General features: G+C 41.4%; 1 protein-coding gene across 4 annotated transcripts in view; it reads left to right on the top strand.

The window, feature by feature from the left end:
* Positions 1–4,721: 4,721 nt before the first annotated feature.
* Positions 4,722–23,026, top strand: part of PHACTR2 (phosphatase and actin regulator 2) — a 70,151-nt gene continuing 51,846 nt past the window's right edge. For 3 of the 4 annotated variants that reach the window (XM_081186307.1, XM_081186308.1, XM_081186310.1), the window contains exon 1: positions 4,722–4,749. In XM_081186307.1, coding sequence (XP_081042433.1) covers positions 4,737–4,749 — 13 coding nt within the window. In that variant the 5' untranslated portion in view covers positions 4,722–4,736. Of the gene's footprint in view, positions 4,750–19,993; positions 20,229–23,026 lie in introns of those variants that run through there. The other variant, XM_081186309.1, reaches the window with a different exon arrangement.

The following is a 23,026-nucleotide window of genomic DNA, read 5'->3' on the forward strand; positions in this document are numbered from 1 at the left end:
CCTCCCGGGGGCTGAAAGTTGTCGTAGAAAAGAAGGGTGCCATGTTGGTGGGGTAGGGAAGGAGCTCTCGTGTCTCCTTCCCAATCCCACTGCCACAGCAGGAGCTCTTCCGTGTCCCTTGTCTGCATGCTGTGCAAAATTAGGGTGCCCTGGGACAAAGGCATAACCTTCAAAGGAACTGTGAACGTCCTGCTTAAAATGGGGTACTTGGAAGGTATACAATTGTGTCCTTTTTTCTGGCATTACTATGACATGACCGGGATCCATGTGTCTTTTTGGGTACTGACACACACTTAGGGTTTATTAGGATTTAATATTAGGATTCAATCTAGCTGGCAATGCCTACAGCAACATTTTTAACATTTAACCACTATACCTTATTCTCTCTCCCACAATATTAAATCCCGAGAGCAGGGGTTCCCAAACTGTGGACCGTGGACCACCAGCTTCATTCGGGTGGTCCACAGTCTTTTAAATTCAATGAATAGGCAAACAGCATCTAGCACGGTGCATTTCAATTGCTACAACAGGCAGAAAAACAATTAAGTCACCCATTAAGACTCTAAACAGTCTTCAAATGGTCAGGCGGGGGTGGGGGGGAGTCAGGGATGGGAAATACTGCCCTAGAGACTGAATCTCTTCTGATTGAATCCATCATGAACACAGCCACAACAGTGGACTTAACTTCAGAACTGCAATGAATGAAACTAAAATCCTATACATATTTATCTGGGAGTAAGCTCCACTGAATGACGTGAGACTTAATACCAGGTAAATATGTAGGGATGTGCTGCAACACTGCATTCCTCTGTTCATTTACTCCCTAGAAAATTCCATTGAACTTTACAGGACTTACATGCATAATATTGAGCTGTAAGTAAATATCTGGCATTCTGCAGGATGTTTCTCACCAGATGTATTAAAGACTGACAAGTTTAAGGAGTTTGGCTCTGGGTAAGTGGAGGAGCTGGAGAGAACCTGAAAGAAATCCCAATCCCTGCTTAATCATTTCTTGGCATCCTCTCATACTACTGAAGATGTATGTGCTTCTGGACTCATCATTCATTCAAGAAAGAAAGCCTTTTTTATTAGTGGATATGCACCACCACCCATCTGCCAAATAAGGCAAAAGAAGAAAGCAGAGCCTCCTAAATCATGATTTTTTGTTGGATTTTGCCTGAAGGCTGTTTGCCTTAAGGATAATCATGAAATTAATTCGTCTGCGCCATTTTGAAAGACCAGTTAAGTATATAATAGCATAAAGTCATACAACTGTAACGGCACATTGTATCTACAAGTTCACTTTGCATAATACAAATAACATTTAACTATCAATCTTCTTGAACTAAATAATTAGAAACCTCCACAATCTATCAATATTATTTTAAATTATGTCTATATTTTTCTTTAAAAATAATAATAAAAGGAACTAGTGAGTTGTGAAACAGTGCTGGGCTGGATCCAGAGGTGTGCTGTTGGGAGAAATTCTGGGAAACTGCTGTGCTGGTGCTAGATGACGACACATGGCATTGTGCAAGAGGGGTGCAATGCTTTGTGGAAACAGAGGTACATATCTGGATTTGAGTCATAGAGTCATAGAATCGTAGAGTTGGAAGGGACCTCTTCTTGCACTAAGTCAGAAAAAGACCATCTAGATGTGGAAGAGGCCTTCTGTACCTCCAATCTACTGTATGCTGTTTCCTCTCTCCCCCCCCCAATATATTCTATTAATTTAAACATTTCTGCCACCTTCCAAAACTTTCAAGTCCTGTCACTTCTTTGCAATTGGAAACTTGGCTTCAGTCAATTTATTCCAGACAATTTCTATCATCTGGCTTTCCTTTCTCTTCCATATATCCACACACACACAACCCGTTGCCACCCCCAAATAACTAAGGGATCTGGTGGAATGGTATATTGGATAACTTAAACTAATGGGGTATGTTATGCTTTTTCAAAATCTTTTGATCTTCAGTCATTTCCAATCTTCAGCCATATACAGTATATGCCATCTTCATTCTTGCATTGCTTACACCAACAACAACTATCATTACTGTAATGATACATTCTTCCTATATGTTATAGCATCAGATGCCACTGCTATTTTAAAATTTTGTAAAAATGATCTCCTAGACGCAGCTTCTTCTCTTACCTATTTTTAAATACCATTTTCTTTCTGTAGGATAGGAAAAGGAGCTAAAATGGCGACAGTAGTCTCTTCCCAAAACTGCGCTCTCAAACTATGATAAATAAGGCATTGCTCTCAAGTTTATATTCTGACCGATAACATTTCTCAGTCAGGAAAAACTTGTTTAGCTGTTCTTATTGCATTGCGGCAGTGAAAACGGAAACCTGATGTTGTAAAGTTCTGACTTCAGTGTAACTGCTAGAATTGGCAGCTCTCATTAAAAGTGACATTGGAAATGGCATAGTCAGAAGATACATAATGCTAAAAATTAAAGAATATCTGCACTGCAAACAGAAATCAAATTTCAGAATAGGAGCAAGAGAGCAAACCTTGCAGGTGCTCGTGTTCTCTTTTGGCAGCAGCTTACAATACATTAATTTAATTAATTTGCTAGAAACATTGCATGGTTTTCCAACTAGCACATTTACTTATAGAATTGGAAAGAGAAAGTAAATAAGCTAAAATGTGGTGGTCCAGCCAGCTGTACTTGCAAGCAATGTGGTTGTCCAATGGTGGGGTATGTTTTCTGGATAAAGTACTTTACTCCCAATGGGAATTAATCAAAAGTGCTGGTCACATTCTGAAATTAATTAGTTCACGGTGCAGCCTCCTGCTTGTGCCTGACATGTGCTGGGATTATCTCTGACACACACCCTACGTCTTTCTGTGCCCACTGCAATGATAGTCAACCATCATGGCTCAGAGCAAAGCCAGATCATGCAGACAGACTCAGGGCATGTGCAAGTTCCAGGTGTGCCAAGCTTCTTGGTAACATGGGTTTTGGACCCCAACAGACTTACAATAAAGCATTGTTCTCAGCGAGCTTCTGGCTGCTGCAGAATTCAAGACTAATTCAAAGACTGTTCATTCTCTGGTATCAAAGTATCCTGGGGACATTGGTTGTACACTGCCTGCTGAACTCCCCAACTATCCAAAATCCAAAGCTGGAGATAGAGAATGGTGCTTTAATAGCATGGCCAGCCTGTCCATGAGGCAAGACAGCAGGACCACAATGGGGTGCCACTGCCGCAGGTGCCCCACCTGCCACTACTGCAGAAGTGAGGAGAGCGGTGGCATATTCTGGCGAGATCTTGTGAACGCCGCATGAAATATTGCAAAATGTCATGGGGCTCTGTGCAAGATATTGCCATTGCTTTTCTCCTATCCACTGAGGGCCTCCTCCTGCCCCACTGGAGAAGTGAGGAGAAATCGCTGCTACTTCTCCCATGAGGGGGCGGGTGCTGCTGGAACCTAGAAGCTGCTGCGTGACCCTGGTAAGCAAGGCTCTGGGGGGAGGCAGGGCGGCAGTGGCAGGGGGAGATGAAACAGGACGGGCCACCCTGTTTAATAGTAATTGGTACAATGAGTGTGCCTGGTTGGAATACTTATGAGAGATGAGGTTGCAGAATATATTTAAAGGAGGAAGACCAGAGATTAGTCTTTGTTATCAGTAGTTTTAATAACTGCAAGACTGCTCTAGGGAGCAAATAAAATACAGTGGTACCTCGGGTTACAAATGCTGCAGGTTACAGACTCCGCTAACCCAGACGTGGTACCTCGGGTTAAGAACTTTACCTCAGGATGAGAACAGAAATCGCGTGGTGGCAGCGGGAGGCCCCATTAGCTAAAGTGGTACCTCAGGTTAAGAACAGTTTCAGGTTAAGAACGGACCTCCGGAACGAATTACCGTAAGTTCTTAACCAGAGGTACCACTGTAAAAGGATTTTTCATGCATTGTTCATTTAAATCTAACAAACGACTGCGTGCATAGGAAGAACAGAAATAGGTTAGCAACCACTATATCACCACAATAGGAGAATGCATAAACCAGCCTTCATGTTGATAAAGAACAAGTGTGAAGCTTGGCGGGGGGACGGGGGGGACGGGGATGGGACAACCTACTATTCTGCATCTATGCCATTAAATTCCCAGTTCTGATGATTTTCTGTCACTTCCTGTAGGCTTCTGAATGGTATGGAATATGACTCTTAGGCCTAAGCAATAAACTTGTACATGCACACAAGCAAACATACGCACTGAAAATTAACATGAGCATTGTAGCTATGCATGTCAGCTAAAAAGTGGCAAGGTCATAAATGCATATAAAAAGCTTAATGATACTGTCTTTTCAAATTCTTTTTCCTAATTATCCCTAGCATAGAATTTGTCTTTTTTCATCACTGCTGTTTTAGGAAAGTGAGTTAAAACTCTCTCAGAATTGTATAGGCAATACTATCAAGTTGGTTGTTTTTTTTTGGGGGGGGGGGAGGAATCTTGTGCAGTTGTGCTGGATTTGAGTCCTCCCCACTCCTTTCCCCAAAGTGAATACCTTGGCGAAGTTTGCATAATCTGCTTGTAATGGAGCTAATGGCTGTTTTGTCATCCTTAGAGATATAAATTTCCGTGGTGATGTCTGCAGTAGTCAGTGCAAGCACTGGCTGCCAGCAAGGGCTAATAATCAGAGCTGGGCAGGGCGCTTTGTTAGAGAGAGGGGCGGGGGGAGGAGATGAGCCTTAGCTGTTTCTCTGGCTTTGCGAAGAAAGAAGAAATGGATACTACTGGTAAGTGAAACTAATCAGACATTAATGCTTGGCTGAACTACAGTATTAATTTGTGTCTTCTCTGTGTGCTGCTGTCAGATGCTTGCTTTTTCTGCCTGCAATGCCGGTATTCTTTAAATTCACCTTTTAAACCCTTTCTCCCCTCTTATGAGGCTGAGGGTCACAGACCTGGTGATATGCAATATGCAGCCCCATGTTTACTCAGAAGTAAATCCCACTGAGTTGAATAGTAAGTGTACTTACGGTGTCAGGGGTAGGGAGGAGAGGCAGAATAGAATTCATGTAATTATCAAACACCTTTTAGCGGCGGGAATAACTTGAATATACATTCACTCTAAAAAGAGAAACACTGTGTCTGTTATTCAATATAAACACATGGTTATTCAATTTTAAATATATAGCTGTTGTTCTAATTTAGGAATAATGTGCACTTTAATCTCTTTTTGATGGCTTGACTTTAGAACATGTGTTTTCGTGTTAAAATAGCACATCTAAGGAGTTGAAGGGGAAGTTCAAAATGAGAATTGAAAAGGCTGGGAAGCAGCCTACTTCCATTTAAATTTCTAAGTAGTGCTTAGCCAAGGATGGTTCTTATATTGTTTTCAATATGTTTGCTAGCCTCTTGGCAAACTTTTTTTTTTTAATCCACTAAGCAAGAGAGATATGTCCCTTCTAGGTCATCCTTCTTGGTTTGCATGCTAGCCAGAGTGGGAACCAGCCTATTTATTCACCTGTGCAGAATTCCTGGTGACGTACACGTACCAGGCAATTTGTTGAGTACAAAGCTATGATTGCCCATTTGAGCTATGGAGATCTGGTGCACCCATGTTATTTTTATTTTCCTTTCTGAGGCTACAATCCCAACCCCACTTACCTGAGAGTAAGCCCAATTAAATGAAGTAGACATGCTTAGGCTTGCAAGCTTACAATCCTACACATGTTCAATCTAAAGTAAGTTCCTCTTTATTCAATGGCCCTTACTCTCTAGTAAGTGTGTTCAGGACTTTGGATTTAAATTCTGTTCCTATTGCACTGCACACACACTTTCAACAGAGCTGCAGTTAAGACCATAATTATGGTTTCATTTACATTTTATCAACAGAGCGAGGGAACCTCTCATACTAGCACAAACTTTAAAACAAACTTGTTAGGTCTGTGGAACAAGCCAGCTGACATAACTGAGGTCCATTAAGATGCAGGAATTTAATACAATGACATGACTAATATTCCATGACTAGGCAAAATTCCGGTTTCATGTCAGACATACCTCAGCATAGGCAAGCAAATGAAACAGGCAGAATTGCCCATTTCTCCTAGTTAAAAAAATTATCTCACTACTACAGATTCTTGAAACCCTGTCAAAATATGTCACTTTAATCCTAAACTATATGGCACTGCCCACTCCATACAGTGTAGCTATATGAGCATTTATGAGACTAAAAATAAATATGACTCAAACTTTTTGGGGGGGGGGAGGAGGAGGAGGGGGCAGAGGGAGGACAGAAGCTGATGTTTGAAAACCATAGAAACCAATTCTTCTTTGTTGTTCTTATTCTTTCTCTTGAGGATAGCTTTAGGTCCTAAATTATCCTTGGTTGGTTTAGGGGCATCATTTCTTTTTCTATTTCACAAGGATATTGCTGACTGGCTTGCTTTAATTAACTAGTATTGAAATGCTCCAAGCATCTGATAGCAACATCAATTGTTGCTTTCTTAAGTTGTCCCTTGTGATTTGAAACAGCGTATCAGGATGGTGAACTAGGAATTTGTTTACCAAGGAAAAGAAAGAAGCTAAGAAAGCCTATAATACATTTATCTTTGAAATTACAATATGAGTTATTGCCTACAAAGGACAAACCAAACCAGCTTCCTTTTGTTGGAGAACTCTTCTTCAGTATGTCTGGTAGAGATCTTGGTACCAAATGAGGTTTGTTGGTGAAATGTGCCCAGTCTTTTGATCCAGTTAATTCTTCCAGTATGTTATATTTGTGTGAATCACCCATTGCCCCAGCTGGCTGCTTTTGTTCTATTAAACAGTGGTCAGCTGAGGATTCGGATTCAGATGCTCTCCAGTGATATCAGCCTGCCTCAGTTGACAGACTCTTGCAGCAACTTCTAGTACTTCCTGCCCTGGCTGACATGTAATACATGTTTCAGTTTAGTACTCCTTAATCCACACCATTGTGACTATATCCAATTTAGACTAAAACAAGAAGCCAGTTAATCAGAAAATCGGCATCTGTGACCAGGCCCATTGTTGGATCATTGCCTGGTCCTGTGGAGGGACCACCACACACTGTGACACCCATCAAAGTTCATCTGTCCTTTAAAATTGAAGAGTGATATTTTTGTTGTTGTTGTTTAGTCATTTAGTCTTGTCCAACTCTTTGGGACCCCATGGACCAGAGCACACCAAGCCCCTCCTGTCTTCCACTGCTTCCCGCAGTATGGTCAGACTCATGTTTGTAGCTTTGAGAACACTGTCCAACCATCTCATCCTCTGTTGTTCCCTTCTCCTTGTGCCCTCATTCTTTCCCAACATCAGAGTTTTTTTCAGAGAGTCTTCTCCTCTCATGAGGTGGCCAAAGTACTGGAGCCTCAGCTTCACAATCTGTCCTTCCAGTGAGCACTCAGGGTTGATTTCCTTAAGAATCATGATATTTAGTACCCAGAATAAAGTACTTTGGCATTTAAACATTATTTGGGCTGGACTCATCAGTTAGCCACACACTGGCCTTGTTTGCATGTAACACTAAGCCATGTAACACTAAACCAAACCATGGCTTAGTGTTATGTGTGAACTGGGTCACTCCTGTGAGATAGAAATTCTATAGCAGTGCTTTTATAGCATCAGTGGCACAGGGATGAAATGCCATATAAAAATTAGGGAAAGCTAAAGTAATGGTGAAAATATTGTACTGCAGCTTTCGGAGCCTGCCACCCACACACCCTATGGTGACATTGCAGAGCTTTATTTTTCATTTTCAGTAATATAACCTCACTGCTTTTGGAGGACCAAATATATCTGTTCTACAGCCTGCATAGCTAACAACAATTAGCAATCAAACTGGGTGACAAATTTATTCTTGTAGCCAAACAATTAAAAAGAAAAGAATTATAAATATTCTCATGGAAAACATTGCAGCACATCCACATGTACAGGTTTCATCACAGGATAAAGCAAGAGATAAGCATTAACAGGTGTGAAATGAAGTTGGGGCTAATTGAGATTGAAATACAGACAGTGTGGTCTAACAGTATGAAAATGACTCCTTGCAGTCTTACTCAGTGCATCATGGCAGATGTGGGGTGGCTGCTGAAAATGGCATCCCTGTTTCACATGCTTCCATCTCTCCCTGTAACGTGTAGTTTCACTTGCAGGCATATCACTGCCCCTGCTCCATGCCATTTGCAGCTGCTGGCAGAGGGAACGAGAGAGCACACAATGTGACAATATCACAAGAGGTAAGTGAATCTACACATTACAGGAAGAAGGGTGACAATGTGGCATTTCCCGCAGCTTCCCTGCCCTGAGGAATCATTCTGTCAATCTCCTCATTCTTTCCAGGCTGGCTAGGCACCTAATCTGCCACACAACATAACAACCAGGTTCAGTCTACCTTGTCATTTTTCCCTTGCACTGTGAGCCTTCACATCTGTCTCAGTCCTTCTATTCCTCCAAATATATATATATTGTGTGTGTGTGTGTGTGTGTGTGTGTGTGTGTGTGTGTGTGTGGTGATCAAATGAACTAACATATGCATGTAAGCAAGAGAAAGCACCATTTGGGAGGAAGGTGGGATATCAATTCAATAAATAAGATAAAATATTTTTTTAAATAATATTTATTACTTTTAAACCTTACAAAAAGAAGAAAAGCAAAGAAATAAGAAAAAAGAAGAAAAAACATACAGTACAATATATAAACAATACACAACACAACATTAACACATTAAACAAAACAAAAGCAAAAACAGTTCAAAAAACACACATCATACCATCTCAATATCCTCTCTTTCATTCCCTTGTTTCATCGACCTCCTCTCACCTCCCTTTTTGTATTCCATTTCTATTAATTATTTCAGCAAATCCTTTCCATCTTTCTCTATTTTCTGTCATATGATTATCTTAACATATCTTAACCTTATTTTCCATTAAAACTATAATACTTATTTATGCTTAATTCCGTAAAACATTTCTACTAAAGCCATATAATTTCCTTCCAACATTTTTCTAACACTCATTAATTTTACATTATTTCCATATATAGATTTTAAACTTTTTCCAATATTCTTCCACCGTCTCTTCTCCCTGGTCTCGGATTCTGCCAGTCCTTTCAGTCAATTCCATATAGTCCATCAACCTGGTGATCTTCTGTCCGAGGCTCTTAACTCTTTTCCAAGTCCCTTCTGCGAGTCTTCTTCATGTTTATACATGCACTTTACTTTGTCTTCTCCTGATCTTGTTCTTATTTTCCTTCCTTTGATGCTGAAAAGTAGATCTCGGGGAAATTCCCACCTAACAATGTTTTTATTCCTTCTCGACAAATCAGCCAAATCTCCATAGTTAAAAGTAAAATTCACAAGATATTTCCAGTCACATTTCAAAGTTCCTCTAAGTCTGGCGGTCCCCACAACTCCAGTCTCCTCCTGACCCAAGTCCAGGTCCCAAAGGTCAATAAATCCCTGCAAGAAGGGATCTATCCAACTTTCCTTCTTCAGTCCAAGCGGGGCTCCAATCCTCAAAGTCTGGCTTTCTCTAAATTCAGTCATAAAAGGCATCAACTTATAGTAATCAAATTGCATCCGCGAGGCTGGGGCTCTAACAACTTTCTCCCCCGCCTTCTCCTCAATTTGCTATGTCAAAGTAGATCCCTGTATCGATTCCTGAATAGTTTCTGTATTAATATTCACTTTTTGTCCCAAGTTAGTCACTTTTTGTTCCAAGTTATCAATTTTTATAATCATCACATCCGTCTTCCTATGGAGCTGTTCCAGTGAGTCATTAATCTTACATAATGCAACCACTAAGGCTTCTTCTGTCAACATTCTTAACGGTCCAAGGTCAATCCCAGATTCTCACGGTCTTGTCTTACAGCTGGAAATTCCCCCAGCTCAGCTCATGTAACAATTTCAAAGGCTTCCTCTAGGGGAAAACAATTTCTATTTGTATCAATCCTTTTAAGCACAGTTCAAACAATAAAGTTAATTTCAATTTTCAATTACATTTACTCCTTTTTAAACGCAGAAGGAGACAATGGAAACCATGTATTTCTCTTCTTTAACTTACTGTCAACAAACGATCTATTCACAGTCAATGAGCATATCCAAAACTTCAGTCTTACTAGCAGCCCATTTCCAGGTTCAGAGCGGTGGTAATTTGACTTTCTTCACTCTCTCCTGCAGGCTTACGCAGTCTAAAAATTCCCCCCTCTCCTCCTGCTTCCAAGGGGGGTTTGATGATTTTAGCCGATGGAAGTTTAATCCTTTATGAAAAGCTTTCCAAGACTTTAGCTTGCAGCCTTTTTGCTTCAGTCTATTTACAAAAGGGGAAGGCGGACTTCCTGTTTGAAACCTCCCCGTTTCGGTACCAAATTAAGACGTTTAAAAATCCAATTTTCCGTTCTACTCACGGGTAGTTGTTTTAAAATAAAATTGTCCACAGGAAAAAGTCAGCGCTCTCCGGCAACAGCAATGCGGCTTCACCCCGTGAGAGAAGCAGTCAATTCGAAGCACCGCGCCACTCACCCCACGTCACTCCGGATCCCCGAAACCGGGTTTCCCCGCGAGTAGGGGAGGCGCAAAAGGTGCCAGCCGAATCCCACGTTCACAGGCTTCTCCCGCCTGTGATTTTTTTGTGGGTCCCCGCCTTCGCCGTGGCGGCCAGACCCTAATTTCCACGAAGCGAATCCCTCCCGATCAGTGGAATTCAGCCATTACCAGAGGCGCTAACCCGGAAGTCCTCAATAAATAAGATAAAATATAGGCCTTCTGTAACAAATCACTTTCCCAATGTCTGCATAGTAATGTTTTGGAAACTCTGTTCTGAGTTGTCAGGTTAACACACACTTTAGTTGTTTTTCCAACTAAACTGTAAACCATAGAGAAAGAGAAAAAATCAGTCTGGCTACATACCTGACATATCTTTCTGAATAGCTACTATTTTTGGCATAGAACTAGACAGTCCTGCACACAGCAGCTGGCTCTGGCTATTTAGTGCTAGAAATAGCAATTTAGGTATATCAGCATTGGTGAGTCAGGCTTTTGTTATCAAAATTGTCCTTGAATCAGATCATGAATCAGCTGAAGGATATTTGGTAAGCAGAATTCAACCTCCAGTTTTAACCTTAAATATATCTTTTGTAATTTACTGGACATAATGGTTCCCAAACTGCTTTGCCATGAAAACCCAGAGATGGAACTCTGCTTCTGCATGGGATCTCCCAGCCAATCCAGCTTCTGATCTGGAATCCTCTTTCCCTCCATTAGCTTTTTCTGACACTGTCTTACTGGTACCTAGTGAGCTACCTATGCAGCTCCTGCCCCCAAAGAGCCACAGGTGAGTATCAACCCACTAGGCAGAATTCACTGTTCAGGTTGCCCAGAAGTCCCGAATGAAATATTATGTGCACATTTTTACTGTTTTGATTCACTCCATCTGTAAGTTGAGCTGCAAATGGTTTGCTTCATGTCTATGTCCTAGCCAGAAAATGCTCTTTCTCTTGTGGTTAGGGAGCAATTGTATGTAATTGTGTTGTATGTTCTTCTAAAAGGCTTTACTGGAATAATAATGAAATATTCATTAAATACTGTACTGAAAGGTTTATAGAAGTGTTCGCTGTCTTTTCAAGAGCAATGTGCAGATAAACCTAGAGGGTTGTTGTTGATGTTTTTAAAAAGATAGCAGCATGGTCTTGTAAAGCTGTAGAGCGTGTCTGCTTACCTGCAGGAGTTTTGGTCCCCCCCCCCCCTAATATTGCCTTCTGATTCTCTGATACTCTTTAAAATGTTCCAGGATATTGGGCCCAGGATTTGCCCACACTGGCTAGGACTGAGCCAGACCTTTATTGCCTTTAATACAGTGTTTTGTTGCCTGAGGTACACTTTCTCTAGATTAAAACTGGCAGCAGCCAAGTACTTTTGAGTGTAAGAATGAAGTGTGCTGCCAATTTTAATGCACAAAAATATGTCAGGACAGTTTAGTTTCTTTTGTGGAGACCAGTTGACATTTCACAATTCTTTTGGCTCGTATTTAGAGACCCTTGAATATTGGGCCCATCTTTGGAGGGGCAAGCTTGTTTTCTCCTCCTCTGGAGGGTGGGACCTGAACCAATTGCTTCAAGTTACAAGAAAGGCGATTCTGACTAAACATCAGGAAGAACTTTCTGGTGCCAAGAGCTGTTTGACACTGGAAGGTACTCCCTCAGAAGGTGGTGGGGTGGGCTCTCCTTCCTTGGAGGTTTTTAAGCAGAGGATGCTTTAGTTGAGATTCCTGCATTGCAGGGGGTTGGACTAAATGACCCTCGGGGTCCCGTTTGTACAATTTTGTGATTCTATGAATATGTCAGTTTCTGCTGAAAGGATTTAAAGTACTTAAGATTGTAGGAGACATGGGCTGGATCGATACACGTCAAAGAAGCGATTCAGTTAAACCCGTTGTAAACTCATACAGGGAAATCTGGTAGGGAAAGATGGGGCTCCACAGCGCCATCTGGTGTCACAGTGTTATATCACATATGCAACACATATAAAATGCTTTTTCTTTACCAGTGATACTGAAGTGGTACTGTTCTACTGATCTGAAGAGGGCAGCACAACAGTTGGCGGCCACTGAATGAACATAAGAACAGGCTTGCTGGATCAGGCCAAAGGCCCATCTAGCTCAGGATCCTGTTCTCACAGTGGCCAACCAGATGCCCATGGGAAGCCTGCAAGCAGGACATGAGTACAATAGCACTGGTCCAGTTACGGTCCCCAGTGACTGGTATTCAGTGGCATGCTGTCTACAACAGTGGAACCTAGTCGTCATCAATAGTAGCCATTAATAACCATATTCTCAATGAGTTTGTCTAAGCTCTTTTAAAGCCATCCATTTTGGTGGCCATTACTATATCTTGTGGGAGAGGGTTAACTATGCTTCTTCCTACCTCCTGAATACCCAAAATACCACATTTCTTTTTTTTATTAATATTTTTATTAAGTACAAATTAGAAAACATACATATTCACAACAAAAGAAAATACAAAAGAAAAAGAAAATACATCCAACCAAGAAAAAAAATTAGAGAATATTTTGTCTCTTCTCATATTCACAGCCATCCATACCTCCATAAAATGCCATTCACAATAAAGCAGTGAAATGAAAGATAAGACATCAGAAAAAAAGAACAAAGAAAGAATAAAGAAGCAAAAGAAAAAGATCATAAATGAAAACCCTTAAAAGTAGATAAGTACTCACAATACATAGCCGTTTCCCATCTATATTTATATTCAATTGTATAATTTCATCATACTCTGGTTTCTCTTCAGATTGTATACATCTTTTGCTTTTTACAAAATACCACATTTCTAAGCTGTTGTACCTTATGGCTGTATTAGCAATTATGCAGTTCAGTTTTACAAATCCTATTGCTTTTTCATAAAATAAAAGTTCTTTAACATCATCATTAGCATTTCATCCCGTAGTGCTTTATACACAGGCATAACAGCAGCAGTCCTTAATCTGGTTGGAGGCACAATAAAATAGAAAGGAACCTAAAATATTGAGTGCAGAGGCGGCATTTCACAAAAGTGAGGCATGTTTTCAGAGGAGAAACACAATACATTGCTGCCCACCTCATTTTATTGAACATTAAATATCACAGGTCAAAAACTAAGCTGGCTTTCAGTAAGCATTACGCACTGTCTGTGCTTCGCTATGCACTTAATGTTCCTAACCTAAATGTGTTTTCCAATACTCTTCTTTAAAACCCAGCTGCTCAGCTTCTTGGAAAGAAGCAAGTTGAGGTTAGTGTGGATAGAATGTTTTCTAGACTACTCACTGTATTTGACAGGTATCTGTAGGGTAGAGCACCTTGTGACTATCATCTGTTCACAGCATGTGATAACCTAGATGATGGGTGTTAATGTCTAGAGCAGATGTTTGTTGCTTTGTGGAGGATTCTACTTTAGAGCAGCTGGGTGGACTAGATTATCATTATCTCCTTTTCAGCCTTTGGGTTTTGCCTCATTTTTGCATTTTATAGGCAGTAAAGTGATGGTGCTACTTGTGTAAATGCATCGAGTTCAATAGGACCTGTAGATGCTGAAAGAAATGAAATAAAGACACCATGTTGTGCATTAGAAATTCAAACATCTGCCTTCCTGGATGGATTGGTTTTTAAAGAGCTATTGCCATGTTCCAAGCAGCAATTCTTTATCATTTTCGGATGCGCTATTATTTTGCTTAATAAGTTCTGGTGATGTCCATGTGGACATATTTGCAAGACTTTTTTTAATTTTAAAATATCAGTACCTGCCTCTATAACAGAGGTTCAAAGTAACTGAAAATAATCAGGTCCTGCTTTGATCCCATGTTATTTTTCTAGAAGTCCAATGCTGCTAAGCTACGGTAGTGATATTAGCACAAGGAGTGGCGTGCACTACTACAGAAAATAGGGTATGCAACACTAGCTAGGGAATCTCTTCCCAAACATATCAGATTTCCCCCCTTTCAACACTCTGCTTCCAGGAGTTGCCTACAGGGGCTATGGGTCTCCAGATACCTTTGGGCTTCAATCCTCATCATCCCAGACTATTGACCATGTTGGCTGGGGTTAATGGGAATTGGAATGCAGCATTTGGTAGGCCACAGCTCCCCCATTCCAGCTCTAACATGACTAGTCCTTATTTGGCCTCTGTAGCATTATGTTTTTCATTGCTGTCTTGGTTCCTGTTTGGCTGGTTCCATAACACAGACAAGGCTACGGCACCTCATCACATGATATTAATAAAAGCACATAAAATTGCCGGGTGCTCCTAGATTACTTTGTTTCTCTCCCTGCAGGTTCCCAATCTAATTTAAAACATAAAACAAAAAGGAAGCGGGAATAGGAGGGAGTAGATGGCTTATTGTGGCTTTAGTTTGTGAAAAGTTCCCTCCCCACCCCCCCTGAACTTAGAGGTTCAAAATGCAGCAATGGAAGAAGGCCCTTCCTGCTATCCTCTTCAGCAACCCAGGTGCCAGTCCCATTTAAAAATAAACAAATTAGTGGCCTCTTGGTGGATGTATTTTGGCATCACTGGTTTAAGTGGTATTGGTTTGGATCATGACTGACCCTTCTACAAACTCTTTCCATCCACAGAAAGCTTATGATACAGTGGGAGGCCATTTTTGCAGCTCCTCGTATTGCTCCCAGTGTCTCCTAACCCTCCAGAGCAAACCTTCAGTGCTAGGCCCTTTCCTCTCCAGCCTCCTCTTCTGCCTCTGAGCCTGGACTACTTTCTGCCCTAGCCTCTTTCTCCTTACTAAACTCTCTTGCCCTTTCAGTTTCTGACACTCCTACCATTCTTCTCCTTTTCCTCCCTCTGACCACTCATCGTTGTCCCAACACCAGCCCCCTGGTTCTGAGCCTTCTTCCCCTGGGGGGTCCCATGGGGGTTATCCAGTTGGTGCCCCCCCACTCCTTTGCATCCAGCCAGTCCATGCCATGAGTGCAGGGTGGGGAGCAAAGGTGGGCAAAATATCCCAGAAGGAGCATGACGTGTATCCCACCAGAGCTACTACCCCTCTCCTAACACCCCATACACCCCAGTCACTGGCTGAACATATAAATATAGTTTAAAATTTTGTTTTGCTTTATAAATCAGAGCCACCCTTCCTTGCTGCTGCGAGCATTTCATAATTGCCATGGAGTGAATGTCATGGTTAATAAGAATATCCTGTTTGACTTTGGGAATTTGCTACAGAATTGTGACCAATTAGTAAAGCATTAAAATGTTGGCATTTTGCTGATGGCCAATATTCTGGAATGAATGCCAACCACAGACCTGTTTGCTAGACCTGCATTGTGACCACAAAACTATTTTTATTCAGAAATAATGACTTTACGTGGTTCCATAGATCTATATGTCTCTCTCACACAAGCAGTTCTAAATAAATATCATTGGAGAAACAATACAAAATCTGTCTGGTAGCAAGAACAAATATTTATGGAATGCAGGCCACCATTGTGTTTATACTGCACTCAACTGTGACATAAAATGATATAAAACAGGAACTTAAAAAAATTACATCTGGCATTTTGTTCTTTAGCGTACGATACCAAGCACCAATTATACTCCAAAGTCTTGATTTAAGGTCAGGAAGGATATATTTTTTTTAAAAAAATGAAACATATAACCTGGCTTTTGTCAGCAGAGTTAAAATGGCTGAATACTGATGGTTTAACAAAGCAGAATAGACGAACAAACCACTTAGAGGTTTTACGTACAATTAAGTAACATACAGTTTTTTCCTTAATAAAATAAAAAATAACTGGATATGATCATTTATTGTAGACACCATATAATGGAAAGCAAGCAATATAGCTATTAAAAATGTAAGGGGAAAAGAGATGAAAATCACAACACTGATACCTAGTGCATGGAAAGTTCTGTTTCAAAAGGAATTACGGTAATGCAAGTTCCTGCTGGATGTCCTCAAATTCTGGAGAGCTGCTGCCCATCAGTGTAGACAGTACTGAACTACGTAGATGGACCAATGGTCTGACTCAGTATAGGCAGCTTCCTGTGTTCCATTTACATTTCTTTTACATAAGCTAGTTGGTATAAATGTTGTCACTCTGGATTGCTTACCAAAACTCACCTTTAAATAATTGTATTGTTGTATATTTTGTTTTCCTTACTTTAATAAGTATACAAGAAGGGAAGTTCAACAAACCCTACTGGTAATATTCAATATTTATTTTTCTGTGTGGTGTGACATAGTCCTTATGTAATTTTTGTGTGTGTGTTCTCCAGTGTATTCCAGTGTCCTGAGAGTGACATTATGAACTTGTTTACTTGCCCCCAGTGTTATATTTTGGCATTGCTATTCTTCTTATGTAACTTTTTCTATTTCTTATCACAATACAGACAAAAAATGAACCCTGCTGGTGGTACACAATAAGAACTTAATACAGTGGACGCTTGGGTTGCGAACGTGATCCATGTGGGATTCACGTTCGCAACCCGCAGCGGCACGTCTGCACACATGCGGGTTGCGATTTGACGCTTCTGCGCATGCACAAAGTGTGATTTAGTGCTTCTGCGCATGCACGACCGCCGAAAACCGGAAGTAACCCGTTCTGGTCCTTCCAGGTTTCGGCGGTCTGTAACCTGAAAAAAACACAACCTGAAGCGTCTGTAACCCGAGGTATGACTGTACATCAAGGTATTTAATAGAAGCAGCCGCTGAACAGTCTTGGCATATTTATCAGAAATCTTTTCTAAAATTCTCAGGTTAAGTCACTGACTAATATGATATATGCTGTTTTGACCTGCAAATAATTTTAGTCATATTCAGAAGCACAAGTAATTTTTTATTTACACTTCTTTTAGAGTGTATACTCCCTGTTCCTTACACTTTTCAATTTTTTAAACATATTTTTTCTGCTGTGGACATTATTATATTATTAATAGCCAACATAATGTAATTATGTTATAGAAAAACCCAAAAGCATATAGTTTAACATAAATTATATGGATGTAGGTGCCACTGTACAAGAGATTAGTAGCCTTTTAAAAAAAAAGTGGTTTTCATAGACTTATACCAACTTGCCCATAATGTCTTATAAGAATTCTTTTTCCCATGCCAAACTATTTGCTGTTTGCAACCTAATCTGTTTTCATGACAAAATGCTTCTCTAGACCAATTAAGAGGGAAGGAGGCCTTCAAGACATAGAGGACCTGCTCCTTGGACATCTAAGGTTGAAGATGAATATACAGTAATGTGAAAACAGAGCTCGTAAAGAATTCCTAACCTGATAAAATGTGAGCCTGGCTTCCTCTTGTTTCACAACTGAAACTGACAGATGTGCATGCCTCATAGTGAGTGCTGGATCAGCTATCTGGCTTGCCCTTCAGCTGATGTTCATACATTTTTCTTTTGCTTTAAAAATAATTAAATTTATTTTTATTTATTTTAAAGATTTTAAACACTTTCATACCAAGTGAAAACTGTGAGGGTAGTTTACATATTTATCAAGGCAGTTGATAAATATGTCATAGAGACATATGGGTGGGGTCTTTTCCCAGCTCCCAGTGAGGATTTGTTGGGATACATTTGTCTCTGGAAACAATGCAAGATTGTGCCTTTCGGGGAGTGAAGTTAAACTGTTGGAAGGTTACAGCAGGGCTCAGCAAACTTTTTCAGCAGGGGGCTGGTCCACTATCCCTCAGACCATGTGGGGGGCCGGACTATATTTTGGAAAGTGAAAAAATGAAAATGAATTCCTATGCCCCACAAATAACGCAGAGATGCATTTTAAATAAAAGGACACATTCTACTCATGTAAAAACACGCTGATTCCCGGACAGTCCACGGGCCGGATTTAGAAGGCGATTGGGCCGGATCCGCCCCCCAGGCCTTATTTTGCCTACCCATGGGTTACAGCATCTGCTGTTGCTGTAGAGACAGAGACAGGAGAGACATGTTTGTTGCAGCTGGGGCAGATGAAGGCATCAGGCTGTGATGCTACAGCTGCATCATGGTGTTTCTTTTTCCCAAGGAAACTGAAACTCCTGGAGTCTCTTGCCACCTGGAGACTGGGGTGCATGCAACCATATTTTTGTGAATGGCTGAGCAGAATGCAGGTGGAAGGCTCTGGCCAGGTGATGGCCTGCTACTCTGCTTGGCAGCTCAATGTGAAACAGTTTTTTGCCCCCTGGGAGAAAAGAACATGGAAATGAGTGCTTAACTTGCGCTTTATTCTGGTAGATCTCCAGAAGTGGTTTTACGTCATGTGAAATAACATTTATATTAAATAACCCCTTTTAAATGGCTGGTGAAACTTGTTTTGTTTACTTTCCATATTTTAACCAAGAAGAAAATGAGCATAATTTTAAAGGACAGAGGAACTTGTTCTTAATATAAACTTCCTTTTTATTAAGCGGAGAAAATCTATGGCTACACTCTTTATCCACTTAGCTGGGAATAAGAGCCGTTGAAGTCATTTGTATATAATTGTGCAGTATATATCCTGTTACAACCTGTACTGGAAACAATTTGCACTGGGAACTACGAAAAGATGCTTCCTTTGTTCCCAAGATACCTGACCACCAGACAATAGGAAATGAAGCACAGAGCAAAGTTATGCAAGATACAGAAGTAATTATTTGCCACTAGATTAAGGTACAAAATCCAATTCAAAGTTACAATCGGATTTTTCTAGAGAGGGTATGAAACAGTTTATGGAATTAATTTTAGATTTTGCCTGCTAACCAGCACCAGATTAGCAAGGCAGGTTCGGAAATGTGTAAGATGCATTTTTCTGAGCAATGCAGTTTGAACTTTTGTATGCAAGGAAGTGTTGTGACTCACCAAGTGAAGACATGAGTACCCGTTCTCTCTCTTTTTTTAATCCTAATGCTGGAATCCCTTTGTGTTTCAGTCCCATATCAGTTCCCTATAGGAGCTTATGCATGGTGCAGTTCAGGCCCCAGACACTTGCTCAGATTTTAATCCATTATTCGAAAGCGCAATGCTTTATTGACGGAACTGTAAAGGTCTAAAAACACATTTTTGTGGCACTGCAAATCCTTTCGTATTTAAGGCCCAAAGGACTCTTTCCTTTTGCTGCAAGAGGCTAGGATATCTACCTCTCTAGAGGAAATTATCTAACCTGTAGCAGCAGCTAGTTAGCAGAAGCGCATGAAACCGGCCCTCTAAGGTCGGAAAACTGAGCAGGGATAAGCCCCTTTGGGGAAAACAAGACCTTTTTGCAAACTTAAACGCCACGACTAAGTACTTTCCTTTTTTGTCAGCCGAGCCCTACATGGTCGTTTAACACCGAGTTCTTTGTGCGAGCAGCTTACAGCCACACACTACAACTGTTGTGGCGCCGGATGATCTCGGCGAGGGAGCCTGGCGTGGCTGTACCAGCTTGGGGCTCTCTCCCTTTGGCCCGAGTTAATCTGCATAGAGGAATGACAGGCATTCGGCTGAGCAGGAGCAGGCTGAGCTGGGCGGCAGCAGCAACAGGCGGAGGGAGGAGCCGGAGGAGGGCTTAGCAACTCGCGCGCAAGGGGAGGCAGCAGAAGTTGCAAGGAGGAGGCTGCTAATTGCAGCGAGCCAGCAGGCGAGCGCCGGGAGAAGGTGCCATGAGCCCTCGGGAGCTTCCGTGGGAGAGGAGACCTTACCGAAGGACCGAGAGGGCGGCCTGATTGTAGGACCCCCGGCCCTCTTCCAGGACCAAGACATGGGCCAGACGTCAGTCTCCACTCTCTCCGAGCACGCAAGCGGTGAGTTCAGAGGGGGAAGCGGCGCGCACGCAGGCAGGACGACTCTCCCTCCCCACCCCGCGAGATTGATCGTGTTTCCTTCGCAGCCGGGAGAGAGTCTACACCAGCATTAATGTCAACCAAGTGTTGCTTTCAGATGCTGCTGCGGGAGAAGCAGACCTTCCCAACTGCACTACAGGTTTCTTTATCCAAGGAAAAGTAGAATACAGCCTCTTTGGGGAGCGGGGGTCTAGCAAGAGTTTCTCTTAAAGGAGCAGCTTGCTTTCTTTCTTTCTTTCTTTCTTTCTTTCTTTCTTTCTTTCTTTCTTTCTTTCTTTCTTTCTTTCTTTCCCTGACCCTCCCCTTGAAAGGAACAGCTTGGCTTGGCTTTATGTCATTTTGTATCGCCTCTTTTAATAATAATAAAAAAGTAATAAAAAAATTTAAAAAAACCAACAACTTTTGGGGAGGGTTAAAGCTTTCCGTGAAACGCATAGTTCTGATTCTTTCGATTCCTGATTTTAAAAACAACAAGAAGAAGTAAGAAAACAACTGCTTTTTGTTGCTGAGATTCGCAGCACGTAGGTCATAACAGTCTACGCCCAGCTTCTCCTTTTACAAGCTTTATTTTGTTACCACAAGCGTGGTTTCCTATCATGCGTTTGCACTGTTAGTGTAGGCTCGGTGGCTACACATCTGCTTTTTTGCACATTCCTGTTCCCTTCCCTTTTGCACAATGGTAATCTATGTAATATTTTGTTTTAACACCCCCCCCCCAAAAAAAAATATTCAGACGTTGGAGCTGGTATTCTAATAAGAAAATGGGGAAACAGGGATCATTAACTTTTTATTTAATATATGTTGAGAATATTCAAGTTATTCAAGGCAAGTTTTTTTTAAGGCTGTACTTGATTTAAATTGCTGTTCAGTAACCTGAAATACTGTTCTGTATCTGAAATTTTGAAATGTCAGCATACAAAAGAGTTCCATTAATTTAACAATGTATCAGTTAGTGCCTGCTAAGATAAAAGAAGATTGCACATACAACCTAAATTGTTACCACAAATGTTTAAAATGTCTTTTAAAATTGCAGTGCCATATAAGAACTACCCCAGTTGTTTAAGTTTGAATCTGTGTGCGCTCATCTTACTGCTTTCCATAGAATACAAATGCAGCCACAATCCAGATAACTGCATGATTCAGAGCCGCTAAACACTTCGCATATTACCATTAATGTAGGTACACTGATTTTTGAACAATGTGCACACAAAGTTTGGATGGCATGTCTGCATTTTGTGTGTGTACTACATATGGGATTTCCCATCTCTCTTGCATACTGTCCCTGCATTGGCCCTAATTCATTCATGTGTGTGGCAGAGATGTGGAAGAACAGGAAGTGTAGGTTGCTTGTGTTTCCTGTTTCTCCCTTGACATCACCCTGTCAGGTGTGAGTGATGAAATCTTGAATGATGTATGTAAATCAGCCCAACTCGTCATGCCTGGTGTGAGTCCTTAAAACAGTAGACTCCTGACTCATATGGCAGTTAAGAACACTTTGCCACTTGGCATGGAACAGCCTTTCTCAACCTGTGGGTCCCCAGATGTTGTTGAACTACAACTCCCATCACTCCTAGTTAGCAAGGCCAGAGCTCAGGGATGATGGGAGTTGTAGTCCAAAAACATCTGGGGACCCACAGGTTGAGAACCGCTGGATTAGAGGAAGGGAGGCTGCTATTGAAAAGGAATGCCAAAAGCACTGTTGGGTAGGCATCAAAGGAGAGTTCTGTTGGGGCCACAGAGACCTAGAATCTCTAAATATTTTCCTTCTCTGATGGCAGCTTCATGGTTACTGTGTATTGCTTGTCATTGTACAGCACCCAACTGTTTTAGATGCTTTATAAACAATATTATCTAATATGTGTTCCTATAGTGGCCAGTTTAAATGCAGAGACCCCTCCCTCTGTACTTCTTGAATAGGGGAGCAGTAAGGAGCATTGTGTCAAGAATATTTATCTATTTAAAAAAATACAGAAAGCTTTTCAATCAAACAGTTTATACCAACAAATGAACCATTAATATAATTTTAAGCCTTCCCCCCACCTTGATTTGCAAATCCACATTTCCTGGAAGAACTAGGATAAGGCAGGGTGCGTCAGGGGAAGGAGGAGTCCAGATACACTTCCTTACTTGGAATTCTTCCAGGGAAGCTGAGAGGAAGGGGGAAACCAGAATGTCTGTGAGGGGGCAATTCTTCTCCCTTGCACAGCCAGTCTCCTACTCTAGTTCAACATACACTTAGGAAAAGGAAGGGCAGATGGAAGGAGTTTTTCTCCCTCTCTCGTAACACTACAATGCACGGACGTCCAACGAAGCTGAATGTTGGAAGATTCAGAACAGACAAAAGAAAGCGCTTTTTCACACAGCACATTGTTGAACTGTGGGATTTGCTAACAACAGAGCCAGCGCTGCCCAACAACTTGGGTGGCTCTGAAAGAGGATTAGACAAATTCGTGGAGGAAAAGGCTCTCAATGGTGCCTCTACCTTCACTGTCAGAGGCCAGTGTGCTTCTGAATACTAGTGGCTGGGAACCGTAGGAGAGAAGGATGCTGTTATGCTCAGGTCTTGCAGGCTTCCCATAGGCATCTGGCTGGCCAATGTGAGAACAGGATGCTGGTCTAGATGGGCCACTGGCTTGATCTGGCAGGCTGTTCTTATGGGCAAGCTGTTGGCAGCTGCGGACCAGGCAACTCTCTCAAGAAGCCATAGTCAACCTGTGAGCTCCCAGTTACCAATCTGATCTACCACCTTTGCCTTTAAT

The sequence above is a fragment of the Podarcis bocagei genome (assembly GCF_964188305.1).
Source record: "Podarcis bocagei genome assembly, chromosome: 3".
Classification (NCBI taxonomy): domain Eukaryota; kingdom Metazoa; phylum Chordata; class Lepidosauria; order Squamata; family Lacertidae; genus Podarcis; species Podarcis bocagei.